Source organism: Mytilus galloprovincialis, chromosome 3 (genome assembly GCF_965363235.1).
Source record: "Mytilus galloprovincialis chromosome 3, xbMytGall1.hap1.1, whole genome shotgun sequence".
Classification (NCBI taxonomy): Eukaryota; Metazoa; Mollusca; class Bivalvia; order Mytilida; family Mytilidae; genus Mytilus; species Mytilus galloprovincialis.
In genome coordinates this window covers 16,122,434-16,148,609 of record NC_134840.1, presented here as the reverse complement: position 1 = coordinate 16,148,609, position 26,176 = coordinate 16,122,434, and the positions used below count along the sequence as shown (strand labels likewise).

The following is a 26,176-nucleotide window of genomic DNA, read 5'->3' as shown; positions in this document are numbered from 1 at the left end:
TTCAGTTTCTATTTCCTTATTGGATTTTCATTTCCTTATTCGGTTTCATTTTCCTTATTCGGTTTCTTTTTCCTTATTCGGTTTCTTTTTCCTTATGCGGTTTCTTTTTCCTTTTTCAATATTCATTTCCTTTTTTCGGTTTCTAGTTCCTTATTCAGTTTCTATTTCCTTATTGGATTTTCATTTCCTTATTCAATTTCAATTTCCTTATGCGGTTTCTTTTTCCTTATTCGGTTTCTTTTTCCTTATTCGGTTTCTTTTTCCTTTTTTCAATATTCATTTCCTTTTTCGGTTTCTGTTTCCTTATTCGGTTTCTATTTCCTTATTTGGTTTCTATTTCATTATTGGATTTTCGTTTCCTTATTCGATTTTCATTTCCTTATACGATTTTCATTTCCTTATTCGGTTTCTTTTTCTTTTCCAATATTCATTTCCTTTTTCGGTTTCTATTTCCTTTTTCGATTTTCATTTCCTTATTCAGTTTCCATTTCCTTTTTCGATATTCAAATTTTGAAAAATTTCACAAGTCCAAACTGATTTTTTTTTTCTCCTTCAAAATTTTGTTTCCTCAAAATTATTTTTCCTCAATTTTTTTTTTCCCTCAAATTTTTTTTCCTCAAAATTTTTTTTCCTCAATTTTTTTTTCCTCAAAATTTTTTTTCCTCAAAATATTTTTTTCCTCAAAATATTTTTCCTCAAAAAGTTTTTTTCATTTCCTTATTCGTTTTCTTTTTCCTTTTTCGATTATTTATAGTATAACTAATCGCCGTATTTGTATATCAAAAATAAGACAACGCGTGACCGAACGACGCATGGATTAAACGAGCTGATATTGATGTCTCGGGATGATACGAAATATGATACGGATTTTGCCATGTATTATACGCTTTATCATATGTTTCAACAGAAGAGTATTATATGAACTGTTTTCTGTTCCATAGCACTGGGTTACCTTCAGTTCTACTTCTGTCTTGTTTCAAAGGCCTTAAAAGAACTGCTCAATTACTAATCCGAAGCACCTTGGTTACCTTACAATTTGCGTGCTGTTGTTTTAAAAATACTTTGTTTATTTTTGTATTTTTTATAGTTGCATTTAGTGTGCCAAAAATATGAAAACTTGACGTTCGTGACGTCACATACAATATGAAAACGACGTTCGTGACGTCACATACAATATGAAAACGACGTTCGTGACGTCACATACCAAACAAAGACGTCATTAAACAAAATTTTGAGGAAAATTTTTCATAAGCAAAAAAAATATCCAAAACTGACTTTATGTAAAAAAATAAAAAAAATTAAAAGTAGGGGTGTGATAAAGGGTAGGGGTGTGATAAAGGGTATGCGATAAAGGGTAAGGGTGTGATAAAGGGTATGCGATAAAGGGTGCGCACCAAAGTTGCGCGATACGGATTAAACAGCAGGCTATTTATCAAACATGCAAAACTACTGTATTTACTACTAAACATATGATAAAAGGATATATTGACCTGAAAGAAGTATATTGACTGAGAACGTAGTCCGAGGTCGATATACTTCTTTGGGTCGATATATCCTGTATTGACCTCATACAAAGGCTATATTTGTTATATTATTAATTTCCGACCATATTTGTATCAAAATCGTCATTTGATTTTGTTGGAATTTTATAGATATCATATTGTCTCCTTAACAATACAAAATATTAGTTGTTATTTCAATTGCTTTTTTTTTGTTTGTTTGTCATCTTAAGTATTTGAAGATTTTTTCCGTCAAATAATCGATCACAGATATCATCTGTTTCAAAACGTTAAGATCGTTTAACAATATCCTGAAATTCAATACATGACGTCACAAAGTTTATCGGTTTTTATATTTTCTAAAAATAACCGTGCAATATGCTTTTTGCTATCCGCCGTTTTCTCTCTACCTTCGAAAATATAGTTTAACATGTGACTATCCCTAAACGAATCAAATTTGTTAAAATATACAAATGTAAAATAATATTATTCCGTATCATGTCTTTGTGACGTCAAATACGTTGACCCGGCCTTAATAACTTTGACCCTGACATATCAGCGACGTCATAATGTTTGAACCGACGTTAATAACTTTGACCCGAACTTATCAAGTCATCTTTTGTGTGCTGGTGAAACAAAGAAAACACTTCCGAAACACGCAAATATAGCCCGATAAATCGATTATCAGATTATCTGCATATTGATATTGTAAAATATCAGCTGCTTGACATTATATGAAGGCTAGTTGATCTCGTTCGCTACGCTCACTCGACAAAAAGCTTCATATTATGTCTCGCAGCTGATATTTTACGATATCAACATGCAGATAACCTGATAATCGGTACTTATTGTATGACGTCAGAGAGTGAAATAACCACGTTTATTTCACATGTGAAATTATCGGTTTTTATTTAACTGGGAAATCAATGTAATTCATTGCAACCAATGTAATAACATTCCTTATTCGGTTTCTTTTTCCTTATTCGATTTTCATTTCCTTATTCGGTAACTTTTTACTTATTCGGTTTCTATTTTCTTATTTGGTTTCTATTTCCTAATTCAATTTTCATTTTCTTATTCGGTAACTTTTTCCTTATTCGATTTTCATTCCTTGTTCGGTTTCTATTTCCTTATTGGGTTTTTATTTCATTGTTATAATATTAGATTTCCATTTCCTTATTGGGTTTCTATTTCTTTATTCAGTTTCTATTTCCTTATTCAATTTTCATTTCCTTATTACTCTTTATCGTTAAAAAGGGTTCACCAATTCAGACAAAAATGAGATCTTTCTAGTATACAATGAAAAAAGAACTGGAAAGTCTATATGAGACATCAAAATGTTGTAACAGTGGCGGATCCAGAAGGTGGTTTCGGGGGCTGGAACCTCCCTTTTTCGGCCGATCAATGCATTTGAATAGGGACATATAGTTGGAACCCGCTCCCTTTTTAAAATGGCTGGATCTGCCCCTGTATAAGATGTGCATTTATAAGCTGTTTCGTAAGAACAAATGTCCCTACGTAACAATACATGATAGATTATGAAATGCCAGCGTATTCCCGAGTTTGATATTACATGCCCCGTTTTTTACTCCTTTTACAGAAGCGACAAATGACAACCTCAGTAGCCAGGTCAATAATTTTCTATATATAGATCGGAATTCCTTCTAGTTATTTAAAAGACTCTGATTAATATCGGTTAGGGAAATTTTTTCCGGAACTTTATATAAATAAAAAAAGAATAGGATATAGATAGCAAGTATCGTGACTAAGTGATGAAAACATCGGGTTATTCAATGAAATATGACTTATAGTGGAGGGGGCATTAAGTTTTTCCAGCTTTGTCTGTGTGTATGTCCGTACGTCAAAAAATTAGTTTTTGTTCTTTTATCTTGAGTTTGCCTCAACAAAATGTTAAGAAACTTATACACAATCCGTATTACAACAAAATACAGATCACATTTGAATTTTGGTGGCGTCATTTATACCATTCTAGGGTTATGCGCCTTAACAAATTAAAAAAAAAATACTGATTTTTGTGTTTCCGTTTTCTTTCATAAGTTTGCCCGACATCAAAATCAAGACATATACACAATACATTTGCAGTAAAGAAACAGCGTCTTTATTGCTGTTCTCTTGACAAATACATTGAGATCTTTTACACAGAGAAATCATGCTCGTTTCAATGAAAGTTGAAAGACAGTCCCTAGCACCGGTTTGAGCAGAATTGTTTGCTAAAGTCAATATCGTCACAGTTGTATGTGGCATAGAAGACACACATATGCGAGGCAATATGAACAATTTAATATGAACAGCTGGCAAAGGCTACTTGGCAAAATCTGTCATGGATTGCCCGACTATTTCACTTATACATTAGTATAAAACGAGACACATTTAAAGTGAAATAAAGGGTAAGTTACTAGAGGTTGTATGTATATATATAATCCTTCAAAAATGAAGTTTTAGGTGGTATGTACATATGATTAACTAAGAGTGTTCCGTCCTGCCTGTCGGTTTGTCCATAGATCTGGGAAGTACTAGAACACTACATTATGTAGGTGGTCTTTTTACCGGGCACAGAAAAAAATCCATCATACTTGTCATTTTTACCGCGCTGAAGTACGTCCATTATTCATTATTCAAAATTCAATAATGAATAATGAACTAGTTCACTATTCACTATTCAATGTTAAGTAATGAATGATGAAATAGTTTAGGTTTCATTATTCAAGTTGGAGCGGTGAATAGTGAAATAAAAATAACTGACACTGTAGCTAAATTCCGTATTTTTAAATTCGTCATTTTAGTGTTATCAAACAATCATTCAAATTATTATAAAAAAACACTCTGTAAATCTTTAATTTCATCTATTTATTTAGTTTCGGAGGATATAAACTTATGGCTTTTTCTTAACTATTTTTAAAAGAAATTCCATGTATGAACAACCTGAATACCAAAACATATATATATATATCAAAATTAAAATACTCTACGTTGTCTTTTTTTATTTTCTCTGGACCTTTGCTATTCTTCATCCTCTGATTAAAGATATAACAAGTTGATTGTGCAGCAATGACCATTAGAGGGGTCACGGAGGACCTAAATGACAAAACACGCGTGAAAATTAAGGAATAGCCAATTTTGAATAATGAAATGGATATTTTGAATAATTGAATGGACTGCTGTTACCCTTCAGCCCCGAATAATAGATAAACCTTATAACTCATTCGTAAGCTTATTAAGAGAGGAGCAAAAGGTATATAGTCAATATGTTCCGCAACGCATATAAGAGGAGTACCGACGGACTTAATATCGAAATACGCGTGAACATTGAAAAATAGTTTATTTTGTATAATGGAACGGACTGCTGCAACCCGTCAGCTCATAATTACGATAAAAATTATACACCAATAAAAAGCTTATTGATAGAGAAATACACTGATAATAAACAATATGTGCGGCAATGACCATTAGAGGGGTTACGGAGGACCTAAATGCCAAAACACGCGTGAAAATTAGGAAATAGCCAATTTTGAATAATGAAATGGATATTTTGAATAATTGAATGGACTGCTGTGACACTTCAGCCCGTATTTACAGATAAACTTTATACCTCATTCGAAAGCGTATTAAGAGAGGAACAAAAGGTATATAATCAATATATTTCGCAACGTTCATAACAAACGACATTCTAATGCAACAACGTTTGTAACGTTCATTTTGATTGGATAACGTCACTTTCTTACATGGCATCAATTGACAATTGATGCTATGGGACGTACGAGCAAGCGCAGACGGCATATGACAGATTTCAAATACATGTTTTAACGTTGTTTTCTGTCAGTTTCATTAGAATGGAGATAACAATATTGTATTTTAAGCTCCGACGGCATCAATTTGGGATTTGATGGTCGCAAATACCCGTTTACTGTCTCCGCTAACGCGTCGCCAGTAAACTTAATTTGCGACCATCAAATCCCCAATTGATACCGTCGGAGCTTAAATACAATACAGTTATCTCCTAATTGTGTGTACTCGATTATACTTTCAAACAACCGTTGCAAGTAGTAACCGTTGCAACGAACGGTTTGTGATTAAGATTTATTTCCCTTGAAATTGCACAGACATAAACAAGCTAAAAATAAAATATTTTCATATTTTTTTCAAATAATCGCCTGTTATACAGATACAACAGTTTAAATTGAATAAGTTGGCAATTTTTTGAAGTAGACTTTCAAAACCATGATAGAATAAGAGCTATTTTAACATATAAAATCGGCCTTATTGAAAATGTATATTATGATAAACATAAATACAAAACCTTTTTTAATACAAATGTGTAACAAGGACTGTGAAGGTCTTATAAATTCACAATTCTAGTACAACATTTGGATGTATTAATAGCCAGTCAAGGTCGTTGAAAACTTCTAGATGTTGTATTACAACTGTGAAACAAGGACTGTGAAGGTCTATTAAATTAACCAATTGTGAGTTTCCACTTAAACATAGTACAACATATGCGTACTGCATACGCGAAAGCTGAAACTATGCATTTTATTAGAAACAAATACATATTTAAGATAGATTAAGTCCGATGCCTCGTGTTAAGAGAAAGTCATGCTCTTTGTACGTTAAGAACCCTTACAACAACTCTTTGAGGGGTTCGTAGGTTACCTGATGCAAGGCAAAATTCATGTCCCTATCCAATATACCCTCATCTTCCTGTGGCAGTCAAAATTTCCCTGATCATCATCCCGGATGGCCTCAATTATTACGAGACCTACGTATTGTATTTATTGTTAAATTGTTCTCGTCCTGAATATTCATGAAATATTTGCCACTGAACGTTGAGAAACCAACAATCAATCAATCAATATATTTTCAGCATTTTCAAAATAAATCGTAATACACACGTATGCGATATTTAACCAATAAAGGTGGAAGGAAAGCTTCAATTAAAAGATCGTTTATAAGATATTTAAAGAATACAATGTCAGTACAATTTAATTAATAATTATTCTAGTCTTTTTAATTCTATGATGATTAATTATTTAGTCTAGGATGCATGATTTCGTTTATTATTTGTTTTTGGCTTTGAACTAGCTGTTAATAACTGGAAAAACTCTCAGATATGTACCAGGCCACGTACACTCTGTGTTTTAGCAAGGTGTATTTCTATTTGTATCTCATGATCTGAGTTAAGTCAGGCTTAAGTCTTTTTCAACTGATTTTTATAGTTCGCTCTATGTTGTACTGTTACACCACTGTCAAAGTTACATGTTTAACGCCGCCACATTATGTATGTATATGTGCCTATCCCAAGTCAGGAAACTGTAAATTAATTCAGTGGTTCTCGTTTGTTGCTGTGTTACATATTTGTTTTTCGTTCATATTTTGTACATAAATTAGGCCGTCAGTTTTCTTGTTTGAAATTTGTTAGCACTTGACATTTCGGAGACTTTTAAAGCGGACTATGCGGGATGGGCTTTGTTCAATGTTGAAGGCCGTACGGTGGTCTATTATAGTTGTTTATTTCTGTGTCATTTGGTCTCATGTTGAGAACACATGCACTTGCCTCAGACAAGTGCCTGTGGTGGAGAGTTGTCTCATTGGCAATTATGTCATATCTTCCTTTTTATATTGGTGTTTTTCATCGACGACAGAATAGGCAAATATGTCTTATTTATCAATAAATTGTCAGTTACTTTTATTTGGAATGCATTTCAAGAAAAAAGTCTCAAGTTGTTGATAAAATAAAAACATGAGAAGAGTGTCCTCACTGAGTCAATGCAAAATCTCAGGTTTCCAATCATCTAAACAAAATCTTTTGATGAAACGACTGAAATTTATTGTTTAATATTTAATGTCTAATTTCAAAATCATGCAAGAAATAATTATACAATGAAATTAACACAAATTTGACACGTTAACGAATATAGATAAGAAACAAAAGAATAATACCAATACCAATCACAAACGCAAATCTATATTTAGAATATTAAAGTCATGTCAACTCAGTTCGTTTAAGGTCTGTTTGATTCATTCTCTTATGTACCACTAAATAATTTCATAGGGAATCATAAACAAAGTGTTCTAGAAACGTTGAAATCGTTATCAAATAAAACGTGAAGCTAGTTTTTTTGCTGATATGCATTTCAATTCTTTTGATGTTATCATGATGAATGAAATGACCTCATTCATTAAATGATTTCTCCAAAACAGCACCAACCGTTGAGTTACGTACCAACCGTACCAGATACGTAGCAAATCGGAAAACCTCTAGTAGAAGAGTACCGACGGACTTAAATATCAAAATACGCATGAACTTTGAGAAATGGCTTATTTTGAATAATTGAACGGACTGCCTTAACCCATCTGCTCATATTATACACCAAATTAAAGCCTATTAGCAGCCGATCAAAATAGCAGCCACTTCAGTTTTTCAAAATTTGAATATCGAAAAAGGAAATCGAAACCGAATAAGGAAATGAAAATCGAAAAAGGAAATAGAAAACGAATAAGGAAACGAAAAAAAGTCTTCTGAAACAAAATTTGAGAAAAAAAAAATTTTGAAAGAAAAAAATATTCAGTTTGGAATTGTAATATTTTTTTAAAATTTGAATATCGAAAAAGGAAATGGAAACTGAATAAGGAAATAGAAACCGAATAAGGAAATGAAAATCGAATAAGGAAAAAGAAACCGAATAAGGAATGATAATCGAAAATGGAAAAAGAAAACGAATAAGGAAACGAAAAAAAATTTTGAAGAAAAACTTTTCGAGGAAAAATATTTTGAGGGAAAAAAAAATTTTAGGAAAAAAAAATTGAGGAAAAAAAAATTTTGAGGAAAAAAAAATTTGAGGAAAAAAAAATTTTGAGGAAAAAAAAAATTTGAGGAAAAAAAATTTTGAAGGGGAAAAAAAATTCAGTTTGGACTTGTAATATTTTTCAAAATTTGAATATCGAAAAAGGAAATGGAAACCGAATAAGGAAATGAAAATCGAAAAAGGAAATAGAAACCGAATAAGGAAATAGAAACCGAAAAAGGTAATGAATATTGAAAAAGGAAAAAGAAACCGAATAAGGAAAAAGGAACCGAATAAGGAAAAAGAAACCGAATAAGGAAATGGAAATTGAATAAGGAAATGAAAATCCAATAAGGAAATAGAAACCGAATAAGGAACTAGAAACCGAAAAAGGAAATGAATATTGAAAAAGGAAATAGAAACCGAATTAGGAAATGAAAATCGAATAAGGAAATGGAAATCGAATAAGGAAACGAAAATCCAATTAGGAAATAGAAACTGAATAAGGAAATAGAAACCGAAAAAGGAAATGAATATTGAAAAAGGAAAAAGAAACCGAATAAGGAAATGAAAATTGAATAAGGAAATGGAAATCGAATAAGGAAATGAAAATCCAATAAGGAAATAGAAACTGAATAAGGAAATAGAAACCGAATAAGGAAATGAATATTGAAAAAGGAAAAAGAAACCGAATAAGGAAATGAAAATTGAATAAGGAAATGAAAATCGAATAAGGAAATGAAAATCCAATAAGGAAATAGAAACCGAATAAGGAAATAGAAACCGAAAAAGGAAATGAATATTGAAAAAGGAAGAAGAAACCGAATAAGGAAAAGAAAATCGAATAAGGAAATGAAAATCGAATAAGGAAATGGAAATCGAATAAGGAAATGGAAATCGAATAAGGATGATAATCGAAAAAGGAAAAAGAAAACGAATAAGGAAATGAAAAAAAATTAGAAGAAAAACTTTGAGGAAAAATATTTTGAGGAAAAAAAAAATTTGAGGAAAAAAAATTTTGAGGAAAAAAAAATTGAGGACAAATTTTTTTTGAGGAAACAAAATTTTGAGGGAAAAAAAATTTTGAGGAAAAAAAAAATTTGAGGAAAAAAAATTTTGAAGGAAAAAAAATTTTGAAGGAAAAAAAAATTCAGTTTGGACTTGTAATATTTTTCAAAATTTGAATATCGAAAAAGGAAAAAGGAAAAAGGAACCAACTTGTGTCTGGTAATAATTCTTCGGACTTTTATTTGTTTGTGAGTGAATTGGTAGAGTTTATAAACCATTAAATTCCGTTAAAAGGGCGTTAATCCTATAATAACCTGAAATATCATTTTTTTAAAAGAGGTCTATTAGTATATCACAAAATATAAACATTATGATTTAAGCTAGCAAAATAACATAAAAACCCCTAAATATAAACTTCGAAACCTATATTGATTTTCCTCATATTTCAAGTCTATATATTAATAAAAAAAAATGTGGTATGATTGCAAATGAAGCAACTACCAAGTACATGTAACTTTTGAATTAGATTAACGAATGAACATCAAAATGAGAAAACACCATACCATATACATTTTAGTTAGCTAAAAAGAAGTCCCGACACGTCGAGATGTAAAAAAATAAAAAAATATAAGATGAATATATCCCCTAATCAACAAGGATAAATAAAATCTTAGAATATAGTTAAGATGTTTTGATCATGGAACTTTAATTTCAATCTAGTGAGGTAGCTATTCAAGATGTTTGGATGTAGAGAACATTATTATAATAATTAAACATCTAACTTTATTCATTTATTGCTAAAAGGTAGTTAGTTTGGATCTAATAAACTTTGCACAATGCTCAAAGGGGATCCTACTTTAGAAGAAAATTTAAATTCTGCTACAGCTACATTAGCCGGAATCTACCGTGCAAGGGCTATATAAGCCAGTCAAGGTCGTTAAAAACTTCCATCGTCATTAGCAGGGATGATTTTTTTTATTTTCTTCGGTTATCGTTTCATCGTAATGTATACAAATGTACTATCCTTATCATTATTATCACATGAAATGTTCAAAACACTCAGATAATTTACTTTGAAATGAGTACAAAGGATGATATACTTTAATATGTGCAGCATCCTCCGTTTATAACAGCACATGATAATATTCTATACAAAGCACAAACATGTCATTAACCTCAAAAGCTAACCAAACCTTTTAACAGACTTTAATATTCAGAATGGATATGGTTACGATACTGTTGTCATGTTAATAAAGCGGAATATTTTGGAATTAATTAAATATTGATTCACTCATAGCGTTATTGCATCTAAAATAAACACATTTATTCTAAAAACAAGTTGTTGGCATGATACGGAAAATGGTCTTCTTTTATGTTTTATGATGGTATGATCAGAAAGCACTAAAGCGAGGGATTGTGCTCGATTTTCAAATTCAACTAGTTTAATTGAGGTCTGAAGCTGGCATGTCAGTAACTGCTAGTAGCCTTTTGTTAAATTATGTATCATTGTCAGTTTGCTTAGATTCTTCTATTAACCATTCTGACATCGGGCTCATTGGAAGGTTGAGATTGCACAAAACATGTTTAATCACGGCTCATTTTTGCGCCTGTCCCATTCAGGAGCCTCTTGCCTATGTAAGTCCTTTTGCCCGAAGGGGCTCCTACTTTGGAAGAAAATTTAAATTCGGCTACATCTACATTAGCAGGAACCGACCGTGCAAGGGCTATATCGGCCAGTCAAGGTCGTTAAAAACTTCTATCGTCATTAGCAGGGTTGATTTTTTTTTTTAAATTTTCGGTTATCGTTTCATCGTAATGTATACAAATGTACTATCCTTATCATTATTATCACTTGACATGTTCTAAATACTCAGATAATTTACTTTGAAATGAGTACAAAGGATGATATACTTTAATATGTGCAGCATCCTCCGTTTATAACAGCACATGATAATATTCTATACAAAGCACAAACATGTTATTGACCTCAAAAGCTAACCAAACCTTTTAACAGACTTTAATATTCAGAATGGATATGGTTACGATACTGTTGTCATGTTAATAAAGCGGAATATTTTGGAATGAATATTGATACACTCATAGCGTTATTGCATCTAAAATAAACACATTTATTCCAAAAACAAGTTGTTGGGATGATACGGAAAATGGTCTTCTTTTTTGTTTTATGATGGTATGATCGGAAAGCACTAAAGCGAGAGATTGTGCTCGATTTTCAAATTCAACTAGTTTAATTGAGGTCTGAAGCTGGCATGTCAGTAACTGCTAGTAGCCTTTTGTTAAATTATGCATCATTGACAGTTTGCTTAGATTTTTCTGTTAACCATTCTGACATCGGGCTCATTGGAGGGTTGAGATTGCATAAAACATGTTTAATCACGGTTCATGTTTGCGCTTGTCCCACTCAGGAGCATCCTGCCTATGTAAGTCCTTTTTGTTTTTCATAATTGTAGTTCATTTATATAATTCGGAGTTTAGGTTGACGTCCTTTTTCACTGAACTAGTACACATTTTTGTTTAGGAGCAATCTGAAGCCGACCTCCGAGTGCAGGATTTTCTCGCTGTGTTAAAGACCCATTGGTGCTTTTTTGCTCTTCCTGTTCTTTGTCCGGGTTGTAGTCTCTCTGACACATTTCCCATTTCCACTCACAATTTTATCTATTTCTAAAACAAGTGATGCTTTATTTATCTAAGTTTATCTAAGGTGATAAACTGTGAATAATCCAAATGTTTCTAATTTTTGTACAAGATACCAACTGGCAAGACGTTGGAAAATGCAGTCATGGTGGTACATTGGACGTTTCATCTGACATTCCAGCACGTGGTGGTATAAACAAAGAAACTCCAGAATATCGTTTATCACCTCATTATTTCTTACACAATAACAGTGGGAATGCCGCAATTACAGCTTCAGTACATTTCCTCGTAGATAAAGGTTCGAATCTATACCCATAATGAAATTGATAACATTTCACAATTATCAACGTGTTAGAAAATATACAAACTAATAAAATGATAAATCGCAATTAATTCGACATTTTAAGCGTTCTACTTTCTCACGTATGTTTTAAAGTCTAATAGGCCGTGTTCACACCAAACGCGTGTACAATAAACATGTTTACAATTAGTTTAATGCGATGTACACTGGTTTCACATTAAATTTGTTCACATCTATACACCTTGTTTAATTACCTGTACATAAGATTTGTTCAGACGTGTAAACTATATGTCATTTAAATTTTCATTACGTAGAACCGAATGCAATGTTTTCGGACAACTTTTCTAGCAGTAAGGGAACAACCATTTGACTTCAAAAAGGGGTCACCGGATGGAAATATTCCGATCACTAATTGGAAAAAAAATCTGGTAATACAGATGATAAAACAAATATTATGAATCCATAGTTTCCCCATACATTATAGTGTTAAATATTGAAGAAAAAAAATTTGATCACCAGCATCGAAAAAAACCTCTGGAATAAAACGTTCGCGCGAAAAAAATTCTGACTCAGATAAAAAAGAAATACCGATCCCCCTTTTTGAAATTTTAAAAAAGGTTGCTCCTTTATGAAAGCCATTTTGATTATTTGCAGTACTTTAAATATACTAAAGATGTCTCGATTACGCATTAGAAAACGTAGGCTGCAGCAGACGAAAAAAAAGAGGATTGAGATAATAGGGATCACAACATTTTTATCATTTTTTAGTGTTGTTTAACGGATCTGAGATACTAGACACACATATCATTTACCTCACACGAATATTTCTGTGCACGTCAAGTCGATTCGGGAAGACCTTTTTCAAATGAATTAGGCAGCAACTACATAATCTCGGGGGAGGGGGGGGGGGGGGGTAGGGCTATGAATTATTTTTTAGGACAAATTTTGGTGACAAGACGAAAACAATTTTTTTTCTTTTAATTTTAGCATAACATATAGTGGCAGCTGAGGGTAAAACAAACAAATTTTTTTCAGGGTCAAAAACATTTTTTTTTCTCACAAAAACTGGAAACAAATTTTTCAAAAAAAAAATTTTTTCCAAAAAAATCCATAGAATTTGGTCTGATAAAGAATGTTATGCATTTTGTAATTGACCTGTTACATGTATTTATTTCTAGAATGTATTGTTTTGAAAATGTTCACGAACACACTTTTCATAGGCTTCATCTAAATTTGTAAGAGAGGTAAAGTTACAGTAACGCATACAAATATCGGATGTATATTTTGTTAATCATTATCCGTTGCCACTAAATAAAACTCAATAGCATGTCCATATCCGCTTTTAATGCACATTTACTAAGATTTCCTCTATGTAACACATTGTTGGTGTATTAGGCCGTGTTCACATTAACCTAAACTCGGTGTTGTGTTAGTGTAACTCACACGTAAACTAAACACAATTACGTTCCCATTGATTAAACTCAATGTTTACATGTAGTTTAAATCATGTTTTGTCTACATGCAGTCGATATACAATGTAGGCCTTGTGTAGGTTAAGTGTACGCAAAACTAGGCATTTAGAACATTTTACAGAAAGTTTTACCATGTATATTTAAGGAAGAAATGATTTTTTTGAATAAAATTGATATTCATAACAATAATTTATAAAGTTCTTTACAGAAATATTTGTCTAAACTTATAAAAAAAGTTATAAAAAAAACTTTACGTAGCTTTATAAACTCCTTATTAAGACTCAAAGCATCATCATTGCCAAGCACATAATTCTTTTGAAAAGGTCTTCCCAAATCGACTGGACGTACACGGAAATATTTGCCACTGGTCTTTACTCAAACAACGATTAACGCATACATGCATTACTAAAAAAAGTGTGAGGTAAATTGTATTGTTTGTCTAGTATCTCAGATCCGTTTAAATACACTTAGATAAAAAAAAAACCATAAACATCTCCCTTTGCTAAATACTCCTTGGAGAAGAAATACCGTTTGAAAGAAACAGAAAAGATAAAAATGTATAGTGATCCTTAACATCTCAATCCTTTTTCTTCGCCTGCAAGCACGCTGCTGCAGCCTACTTTTTTAAATGCGTAATCGAGACAACTTTAGTATCTTTTAACTACTACAAATCGTCGAAATGGCTTTCATAAAGAAGCAACCACTTAACTTAAGAAAAAAGGAAGAGGGGGGGGGGTATATATATTTTTCTGAGTCAGTATTTTTTTTAGCGCTAACGTTTTTATTAAGTTTTTTTCGATGCCAGCAATCAAATATATTTTTTCGATATTTAACACTGTAATGTATGGGGAAACTCGGGATTCAGAATATTTTTTTTATCATCTCTATGACCAGAATATTTTTTTTTATTAAATTGGGGATCAGAATATGTTTAAAGAAAAATCCACCCCCCTCTTTTTGAAGTCAAATGGTCGTTCCCTAACTGCTAAAAAAGTTGTCCGAAAACATTGCATTCGGTTCTACGTAATGAACATTTATATGACATATAGTTTACAAGTGTGAACAAATCATATGTACAGGTAATTAAACAAGGGTTATAGATGTGAACAAATTTAATGTGAAACCAGTGTACATTACATTGAACTAAATGTAAACATGTTTACTGTACATGGCGTTTGGTGTGAACACGGCCTTATATGTCCTCCGTTTTAAACCTTTTATTACCTTATTGAATACAGAAACTTACCTTGATCGATATATGCATTATGAAATACAATATTGTTAGTTATTAAACTGAAAGTTTATTTTTCTTAGAAAATGGCCTAGTGTCGGCAATAGGAATAAAAGCCTTTGAAAGCATATTCCATATACGATATCTTCCTCCGGTAGTAAAGGAGAAGAACACCACAGTTGGATTCTCAACAATGTCAACTCATTCCATTGTTTCAACGCGTCACAATATTCACACAGTATCAACAAATAATCCAAATGGCAATACAGTATCTTCTAGAACTTCAAGTATCATTAGGACGTCCACCAAAAAGCCTCCTAGTGTATCAAATGTCGTGTATCAACCAGATTGTTACAATTGTTTTCAATCATCTCTATCTCTTTTACTAGTAATCGATGATACTAATTCTATGAGTGATGAAATCTTCCAAGTAAGGGGGCAAGCTGTAGATATAGTGAAAAAGGCATACAGTTCACAAGTCTCCAACTATATCCTTGTAACATTTAATGATCCTGGTAAGCATAACGATAAAGATTGAAGTTCACATAAAATGAAATGAAACGTGCCATCCTTTCATGAATATTCTATCGAAAGTTCTTCCATAATTACCCACAAAAGTTTTTTTTTAATTAATAATAAGTATTCAAAAGTGCAAACATGCAATCTTTATAACAAAATTCTATTATCGCATGTTTTATATGAAATGTTAACTTCTATAAGATATATAAGGGAGTTTTATATGAAATGTTAACTGCTATAAGATATATAAGGGAGTTTTATATGAAATGTTAACTACTATAAGATATATAAAAGTGAGTTTAATTTGCTTTACCACAGTTCCCATAGAAGTATTTAAGATTTTAAATAATATCATTGCATTAATGTGAATGAAATTTTTCGCAGTATTTTAAGAAATGATTCTCCAATGTATCAGTGTATTATTGTGTTGATGTTTTAATCCTAAACTTAATGTTGACTTAAATTCAGACCCGATCAAAGTGAACGAGTTGTGATATTTAAAAACCATTTGAGAGTGCCAAAGAACAACAACGTTAAATTAAGGAAAATTAACATCAGGGAACGAAAAATTGCCCCTTTTGCCGTATATTTTAGTGTAGAGTTTCCCGTATAAAACTGGAATATCTAAAATAAGGCAAGGAAAGTTCTTGCCGTATAATTTATATTTGATTTATTTAGGCGTCATATTTTGAAATTGTTGAGTATTTAACGAAAAAATATCAGCAAGATTAGATTCAGTGTTGTTGAATTTATCAATAATAATTAGTTATCAAAGGTACCAGGCTTATGACGCGTGTTTCGTCTACATAAGACTCATCAGTCACGCTCAGATCAATATAGTTTTTAAAGCCAAACAAGTACAAAGTTAAAGAGCATTGAGGACCCAAAATTTCCAAACGAATGCTATTTAGGAAGGTATTTACTGAGTTTGGTCATAACTTATGTCACATAACAGTGCAATATCAAGTCTGTTATCAATGGGGCAGAATTGAGGTCAATAGGTCTACCTTGAACCGGTACCTGTCAATAAACCATTTATTGCCGAAATGTACATAATATTAACATGTATATATATATAATGGAAGGAAAACAAGATTGATCTGGTATACGAAAACGTGTTATCTGACAATGAGTTTACACAGACACGTAAAAGAAATCAAGTTGGCCCTCAAACTGGAAACAGAAGATAAGAATAGTTTGAATTGTCAGTTCTGACTTTTTAAAACACATTTCGTAGTACAGGTGTAATAATACAAATCATAGTACGTTACATCCTAATGCATACGAACAAGGGTTTAAAAAATGTGTAGGAAAATTACAAAAATTTTATTGCAGTAAAATAAATCTGTGTCATTGACATATATCTGTGGTGTTTCAAAGAACCTTATTTTTTTATTTGGTGTTTCAATCGAATATTTTGGAACCTTGAGGTTACATGGTTACTAAAGGTGGTACACAGATAGAAAAAAAAAGGTGAACATTTGATTGGTTAACTTCCAGTGATGACTATCTGCTTATATGCAATGGAACATTATGTGATTTTTTTTCTATAGTACAAACGTACTTGACAGGATAAAACTTTTCTGATTTCAATTATTTCTGTATTTGAAAAAAGATAAATTCTGGACAATTTTTTCAAAAGTGCAAATTAATCAGATCTAATGAATTAAAATTTTACTTAATGAACGCTACACCTAAACTTTTATTTATTGGCCTATAATGTTGAAATCATATAAGGCATATAAGATACATATTTGAACTTTTGTTGGTCCTCACTATATTCCATCAATTATTATTTTATTTGGTGTTTCTATAGAATGTTTTGGAACCTTGAGGTTACATTGTTACTAAAATTTGTACACAGATAGAAGAGGTGAAAATTTGATTGGTTAAAATTCAGTGATTGTTCTTTTCTTATGTGCAATTACATGTTATGTTATATTTTTTCTATTGTAACGACAGGATAAAACGTACGCGTGAACAGTATTTCTGTATTTGAGACAAAGATAATGTCTGCAAAATGTTTTAAACATAGCAATTAAACAAAGACTAATAGGGGAAAATCAATAACGGTATTACACCTACAGAGAGTTTTTACATATGTAAAAATTGCGCATTCTCAAACTTCTAAGAAGCTGTAAATAAAACATCATGCGTTTTCACCTTTTCAAAAAGTTATCATTTTGACAAGAAAATAGGAGTGTTAAACTTGTGTATAGTTTAACAGTATACAACTCATACGTTTCAGTCGTATCATACTGACCCAATTTAACAAAAACAACAACAGTGAGTAAGTTAGTTAAGTCAAAACATGACCGATAGATGCTTAAAATATTAACAGTTGGTTGTATTATTTTATGGCCGGACTGGTCTACCTCACAGAATGCTGTTATGCATTATAAATCAATCGATTTATATAATTGTACAGTATTATGTGCTTCATTGTAACCTACCAATAGAACAAAAATATGTTTAATTTAAATTCAAATCGAATAACATCTTGATAAAAATATTTACTATTAAATAAAATATTAGTATAACTTAAATGCCAAGATTAAATAATTTACTCTTTGATTTCGATTGATTAATTCTATCAAACAATTTTTGTCGAAAACTTGTACCAAAGTGAACTAACAGTTTCCAAATTATTCATAATTATTACAAGCAATCGTATTGCACAATACAATTATGAACCCGAAGCTATTTGTAAAATTGAGTGCATTTTTTTTAATAGTCTTGGTAACATTTTTGTATGCCAAGAAAAAAAGGGTCATTACAAAAAAAGAAATTGAGTCGAAAAAAAAAAAATAACGTCACGACTAATATGATATAAGATTAATAAAAGTCCATTAAGCATATCTCAGAAAAACTTCCGGTATCTATGATGATTGAATATACATATTGAACCAACCATAAAAAAAACGAAATTGCCCGAAGGGTTTGTATTTTCTTTTAAACAAGAGACTCCTACAGTATGTTCACTGATAAGTAACACTCCCTTAACAGTCATACTCGGCTGTGTACGGTTATGGTGCAAGAACAATTGAATAAAATATGTTTTGATCTGTCATGCATATTTCAAAACGTTTCACCAAATCATGAAGGTGCCCCTTAAACACTAGAAGATACTTAATTTTTTTCATTAACTTTATTTGTTCAATAGTTTCCTTTGTAAGCAGATACTTCTATTGTGGGAATAATGTTTAAAATGTCCTTGTAATTGTTATAAATTAGCTATACAAAATATACACATATGCTGGTTCTGTTGGAATGTTACCACTTATTACCGGAGTAATTGAGAAAGAATCTGTTTGAAGTGAACGTAATACAAATAAAAATAAACGTCATTGATAGAGAAAAGCTCAGTTTTATACATTGCCTATGAAAATGTCGTCCACCGAACATAACAAATAGGCGTTGACAAAAACATTCATTCCAAATATCATCAACACAATCTTTATAAAAATGCACAAACGTTACAAATCCTATTTGGGACCCTTTGATAGGGAATATATAGTTTATTTTATGCGAAAAAAAATCATCTGAACATATTCTACACAATGATATTATTTTTGTGAATTTGTTTATTAACAGCATACAGCAATACTTATTACAAAACATCAGATGGACTGCAAATACTCAACAGATTAAATCAGTTAACAGTACATGGGGGAGGTGATTGTCCAGAATACGCGTTCACTGGACTACAAACTGGTTTGTAATAATTTGTATCGGTGTAGAATGTTTCAAAGTATTTTGAGTTATTTCTTATGTAAATTGTAATTTATCTACATACATTTGCTTATCTATAGTTTTGTCCAATAGATTTAATTCATAACGTAGAACTCCTATACATAAAAGTGATTTTTTTGCGACGGTCAAACAAGTGAGAGGTTTAGTTAGCAATAAAACCAGGTTTTATCCACCATTTTCTGCGTAAGAAAATGCCTGTACCAAGTCTGGAGTATGCCATTTATTGTCGATTCGTTTGTAGTGTTTTAGATTTTGCCATTTAAAAAGGGACTTTCCGTTTGATTTTTCACCGGAGTTCAGTTTTTTTTTTTAATTTTACTTTCTAAGAATTCAATTTGGCTGCAATCTATGTGTCTTAATACCAGGAAAAATCCTAAGTTATGATCATATCTGGTACCTATTCGTAAACACAATACAATATCTATCAATATTATATATCTTTGTAAAAGAGAAATGGTTTGTAAAACAGCTGTATTTACAAGATACATGTACAGCCTATAAGTAAAGGCATTACTGTTTCATCTTGATAATTCATTGCCTGAATATATATAACATTATAATTACACTGTTTTGAATATATATAACATTATAATTACACTGTTTTGAATATATATAACATTATAATTACACTGTTTTGAATATATATAACATTATAATTACACTGTTTTTCAAATTTCATTTATGATCCAAATAAAACAATTTTTTCAACTGACACATCTGACATAAGTTAAAATTGTCACATGTCGTTTTAGAAGACATAAGTACTTATTAAGCAATTTAATATTCATGCATTAGTCTTTTATATCGTTGCAGCCATTACGCATGCAAACAACGGCTCTTGTGCCTTTTTGTTTACCGATGCTGACCCAAAAGACTATAGCTTATGTGAGTCAGTCGGCCGTTTGATTGAGCAGAAAAATATACATCTGGTTACATTTCTGACGGGTAATTGTGACAGGAAACTAGAAAAAGGAAAGTCAAGTGACTGTATCCAGACCAAACAGCAGCCTATTAGGTGTCCTTCACGTATGTCAAGTTATCAGATAGCTTATATGAATCTTTCTTGATGTACACAAAGGTACAATTTTTGCTCCAAAAGGGAGTTTGTTTGTTCTTGCATTTTTTCATGATAAACTTTCACATAATCTTAATAATGTACTTGACCTAATTTTTTGCAACTGTTTACTCACATATTCGGTTTTGGCTTATCTGTTTTGACCATTTTAATTAGTTTTTTTTCTCAGTCGTGCCCCTGGTACATGTAGATTGATCCCACACGCACTATCCGCACTACACTAATAATGATAATTCAACACATGAAAGCATTGATTTGATAAGTTAATATCCGATGATAAACGAATCAATGATATTTTATATATTAATCATATAAAAAAGAAGATGTGGTATGATTGCCAATGAGACAACTATCCACAAAAGACCGAAATGACACAGACATTAACAACTATAGGTCACCGTACGGCCTTCAACAATAAACAAAGCACATACCGCATAGTCAGCTATAAAAGGACCCGATGAGACCATGTAAAACAATTCAAACGAGAAAACTAACGGCCTTATTTATGTAAAAAAATGAACGAAAAACAAATATGTAACACATAAACAAACGACAACCACTGAATTACAGGCTCCTGACTTGGGACAGGCATGCATATTTTAGGATTCAAAAACATTACGTTTATCAAGGTTTTTTTCTTTTAATCATATGATATATATAAATATGATGTCTTATTACTAGATAATTGAATATTTAGTAATTATGTTTTACGCATATACCACAACGAATTTGAATAAAAGGAAACCACAGATAAATTTCAGCCTGCACCCAATTTTTACATCTATCTAGATATTGAAAAAAACATCAGTCAGGTTGAGCAACACAATAATTCATTTCGGCTTTCGAATTGTTGAAGGAGTGGGTTCACGAAAGGTCCATATTGACATTAAATTTCTAGAATAAACTCATCATAGATACTAGGATTAAACTTTGTCTTCACGCCAGACGCGCGTTTCGTCTACAAAAGACTCACCAGTGACGCTCGAATCCAAAAAAGATTAAAAGGCCAAATAACGTACGAAGTTGAAGAGCATTGAGGACCAAAATTCCTAAAGGTTTTGCCAATTACACTAAGCTAATATATTCCTGAGGTAGAAAAGCCTAAGTATTTCAAAAATTTCAAAAGATTTGTATTTCAACTTTGATAAAACAAATTCATGACAAAATATCTAAACATATCTGCAAACACAAAATCAACTCATCATAGATTCCCGGTTGGATTTTTTTTTATTTACGCTAGACGCGCGCTTCGCAAAAGACTACAATTACAAATTTACCCAGCTCTCAAACATTAATTAAGAACAATTGTGACGTCATTATGATGCCATAAATGTGCATATGCCAAAAAAAGTAATTTTGATAGGTTTTGCATAATTTAAAAAGTATTCCAAACGACGTTGGCCATATGCAAGGACCACCGGGTTTTTACTAGGATATGTATCCGACCCATATATATGCATCTTTCTAAAATGATTTAAGTTTGGTCGAAGGGCCTGGCCAATGTTTTTCACAAGGACATAGACCTTACAAATGCGTATATGTTTGGCTAACAACTTGTAGAATATTAAACTTTTGAAGCGGTCAACATTGTTAAACAATCAACAATAATAAAAAAAAAGTTTATCTAAATTATGATATATATCCATCCAAAATATCGATTTTCAGCAAGAATCCGGTTGCTGCATTTTGTTGACCAAGGGGCTGTTCTACATATAAGCAACGCCTGACTAACACAGATATTTTGAACAATCAGAATAAACATATATCTTGCAAAATGATTTTTAACTGATTTTATTGTTGTTAATTGTGATACATGTGTTGGAATGTGACCTTGATACCTCAAATATTACAAACAATTAGAACTCTATTGATATAATAGATCACATAGATTAAAAATTTTTATTGGTATAATATATCAAAAATAAATAAAGAGATTATTCAGATGGTAAACAAATGCATCAAATTATGTATTAGACTTACCTTCTTCTGAACAGACAGATGTATTCAATGTATGAACTTTTAAGAATAGAAATACATTAAAGATTGCAGAGTTTCAAATCAATTTTCTACAAGATAATAAAAGGTATTGTAGATAAATATTTGACCAGATCGGTTCACATGTTAACATCTTTAACCATGCGTTCGTAACTAAACGTAATATTTGAACACTGCTATATTTACCATATAGAGACAAATAAAATACCTCAATTGGTACTTTGATATTTTAGATAGGAATACCTAGTTTATTCATTAGTTACAATTGGGGTTTGAATAAGCTTCACATTACTTCAAATAACTACTGGTTCCGTTGGTTATTTGACAGTAAACTTATTGTAAATATAGTTAATTGCAAGCATTTTCCAACTCATTTCAAAGTTTATTCTTACTCTGTTTTGTTACATTACTGTCCAATGTAATGAATAAACTGATCATGCATTCCAGGTATGAAATTTTGTAAGCTTGATTTACAAAAGACTCATTAGTAACCTCTCGAATAAAAGAAATATAAAGGTCAAATAAAGAACGAAGTTGCATGACGGGCATTAAGGTACACCATGTCATTTCGGAAGGTTTTACCAAATACAGGTTGGCCAATATTATGTAGAATATTCTTAGTATTTCATAAATTTTAAGTTTTGTATATACTATGAGTTAATTTATAAGTTGCCATATCAATGATGTTATGATGTCAGGTTAAGTGCAAAAACAAGTGTTTTACACCACATCATTGTTTATGTGTCTGTTAAAAGTCAATAGCTTGTTATCAAGTGGCTATCGTGGGTTTCCTTTTTTTAATTGTTACACATTTTATTATATCCTTGCTTAGTATAGCTCATATTACGGTACGGGTTTGCTCATTCTTGGAAGGCATTTGATGACCTGATATTTACCTATTTGGTTTTTATTTGATAATTGTCTTTTTGTCAATAATACTGTATCTACTCATTTTTATATCATATTTTAAAGATGATTACGAACGAAGACTGTTTTAGATCCCTAATGAAGGCAATTGAGTTTTAATGTTTGAACTGGTGATATATTGTAGACAGAAAAAAGAGATCATCGTCATTTGGTGGTTTTTTTGCTGGTCTTGGGGGAACTATAATAGCTGCACCAGACAAAGAAATAACACAACCATTGAAAACATTGCTGGAGGTAGTTATTGTTTTATAAATAAGTTTTGAATGTTCGTCTAGAAGTAACGTTAACTTATTACATAGATGTATACATGAATTTTTGCGAAAATTACTGATATTTAGAGATAACAATAGATAATTTTCTTTTGTCAAAGTCACAGTCCCGTCTTTCATTCCACTTGTTACTAGTAATACATTAAAAAAAACGACTTTATGTTACTATTACCAGATTATTAATTTTAATTAGCATCTCAACTTGTTCCACAAAAGCTTGAACTGGTTACCCTGCATACCACGTAAGTCTTTTGATTATCGTTGTAGCGCTCTTGAATGCTGTTTATCTTTTGATATTGCTTTTGATTGCCATGTGGTTGTCTTCTGTGCTTAAAATATAAAGTATAACCCGTCGATATATCCCATATAAACTTATAAACATATGTTATAGTAATTCCGGTCGTAGCGCACAACAATAAACCCAGTTCAATTTAAAAGTGGATTTGTTTTCGTAAACTTATTGTAAGGCTTAAATAAACGAACTCGTGTTTTATACACAACGATGAAATTAAACCCACTTTATGAATTTTGTGCATCCGAAGCGCTTGTCTTGATTTACTTTAACAGGAACACTACAGCTAACATATCTGAAGCAAGGCATATACCACCATCGAAAACTAATAATCAAATTCGTCTAAAGTAAACTGTGCATGAGAGAGGAAGAACATTAGTTACGTGATAATTTAGAAACAAATATTCTATAAATTATGTCAGTTTAAAAACACTGACTTCGGAACTGATGATATCATTGTGGGCTACCAGTCAACAAGCAGTGGTATCGACCAAGTGCTATTAAACGAAAATTGAAGCGTCTGAAATTTGTGCATACAAAGCCATTTTCGTAAAAATTCTAAACAGGTATTAAGTCAATACAGCATAGATCGTCGAATAAGTAATTGCAGACTTACTCTGTTCAAGAAAGCTTCTTGTCTAATGGTAAATATTTAGTGTCTATTCATGGCAACGTCAAACAAAACATTAATCAGATACATATATGAAGTTATTAATTTGAGTTGTCTTGAGTTGAAGTTATGAATTTTAGTTGTTTTCCATTCGTTTGATATGTTTGAGTTTTTGATTTTCGCAATTTGATTATGGACGTTTCGATTTGTAATTATCTCGGATTTTGATATTTTTATGACTTCACATTTTGGGAATATGGATGGAACATTATACACGCAATTTACATTTCACTAAAGTAGGTGGTTGCATGTTTTCTTACATTTCAGTAACATAGCAGTAAAAATTAATGTCCCAATTCTATTTGAGACTGCACATATACATAATGCAAAGACAAATGAATGCTTTTTTTAACAGCAGTCTAACAATTGTACGAGAATAGTCCAGTTTATATTTGCATATAAACTCATCATTGATACCAGTATTAAAATTGGTAAAACATAGACAATTGACGCTATTTTATGAAAAATAACAATCAAATAATCAAGAAGAAACCGGACAAGACGTGAAATCAAGTTTATAATAGATGACATACCCATAATTTACATTAATTTTCGATCATTAAACATTTGTTTTCAGAAAAACATGGATATAAAGTATGTCTTCATTGCAAAGAAAAAAATGGAGTCAAACGAATTTTCGTTTCCAGTTGACGCATATTTGTCTGTCCTGGTAATAGAGATTATTGGCACAAGCAGCAAAAGTGATATTCAATTCCTTGATCCAAGAAGTATGTATCTAAGTGGTTTAATTATATTCTGGTCGCTGTTTGACCTTCAAACCTTTTGTTAATCTCAGGATTCCGATGCTAACAAGGCATATATGTACATGTATGTCAGTCTGATTATTTTTTATTGTAAATGTGTCTTAATTTTTAGCGTTTTGTTTCAAAGTGCAGAACATGTAGAAATTGCATCAAATTTAGATATTGTAATTAATAGTAGGAAATGAACCAAGACCCCACCCCGGAATATTTTCAATATATATTTGTTTCATACAAAGATTTTTAAGTGGGTATTTAAAAGTATCTAAAAGTGCAAAAATATGTACTTTAAAATAACAATATCCAGTCAAATACGACTAATTTAATCTGTATACAACTGTACTCAGGTGACAAAATTTATTAAATCTATTCATTTATCAATAGGATTAACATAATTGTTAAAAGATTTTATTTTTCGGGAGTGACTATTTCGGTTCGACTCGTCGTGTGCATTGATCGATTCTTTTCTGGTATGACAATGTTTTTCGTGTGAGTATGATGCAAAGTAAAAACACACGAATAACTTTTCTGATAAGAAGTAAACCGATGTTTAAAATGTATTCAGAAGGTATTATATTCTATTCTTCTTATTATGGGTGACTTGATAATTTGGCAATTTTTTGTGGTTTTTTATATTATTGTCTATTTGTGGTTTTTGAATATAATTAAAAGTTATAATTAGTAGGTAGTCATTTATACAAAACGACCAGCGCATGATTCTTTTTTGACGATACAAAGCTTACTATTGTAATAACTTTATAAAACACATAACTACACCGAAACAATGTATCTATATTTTCAGATGTAACAAAAATATTTAGCGAACGTGATACTTTGGATTACATTGGACGGAACACCTTCATTGCTAGTATAATGGTTAGTTTTTTTTTCTATGTAAAAGTTACATATGAACAGAATACTGTATAAGTAAAACACATACCTATAC

General features: G+C 31.2%; 1 protein-coding gene across 2 annotated transcripts in view; it reads left to right on the top strand.

Annotated features, from left to right (window-relative positions):
- The window catches only part of LOC143067265 (von Willebrand factor A domain-containing protein 7-like), a 57,003-nt gene that overhangs the window by 12,548 nt on the left and 18,279 nt on the right, over positions 1-26,176 (top strand). The window contains exons 6-12 of one of the 2 annotated variants that reach the window (XM_076240373.1): positions 12,078-12,263; positions 15,053-15,484; positions 19,083-19,202; positions 20,055-20,267; positions 23,363-23,472; positions 25,047-25,197; positions 26,033-26,106. In XM_076240373.1, coding sequence (XP_076096488.1) covers positions 12,078-12,263; positions 15,053-15,484; positions 19,083-19,202; positions 20,055-20,267; positions 23,363-23,472; positions 25,047-25,197; positions 26,033-26,106 — 1,286 coding nt within the window. The remainder of the gene's footprint in view (positions 1-12,077; positions 12,264-15,052; positions 15,485-19,082; positions 19,203-20,054; positions 20,268-23,362; positions 23,473-25,046; positions 25,198-26,032; positions 26,107-26,176) is intronic. The other variant, XM_076240374.1, reaches the window with a different exon arrangement.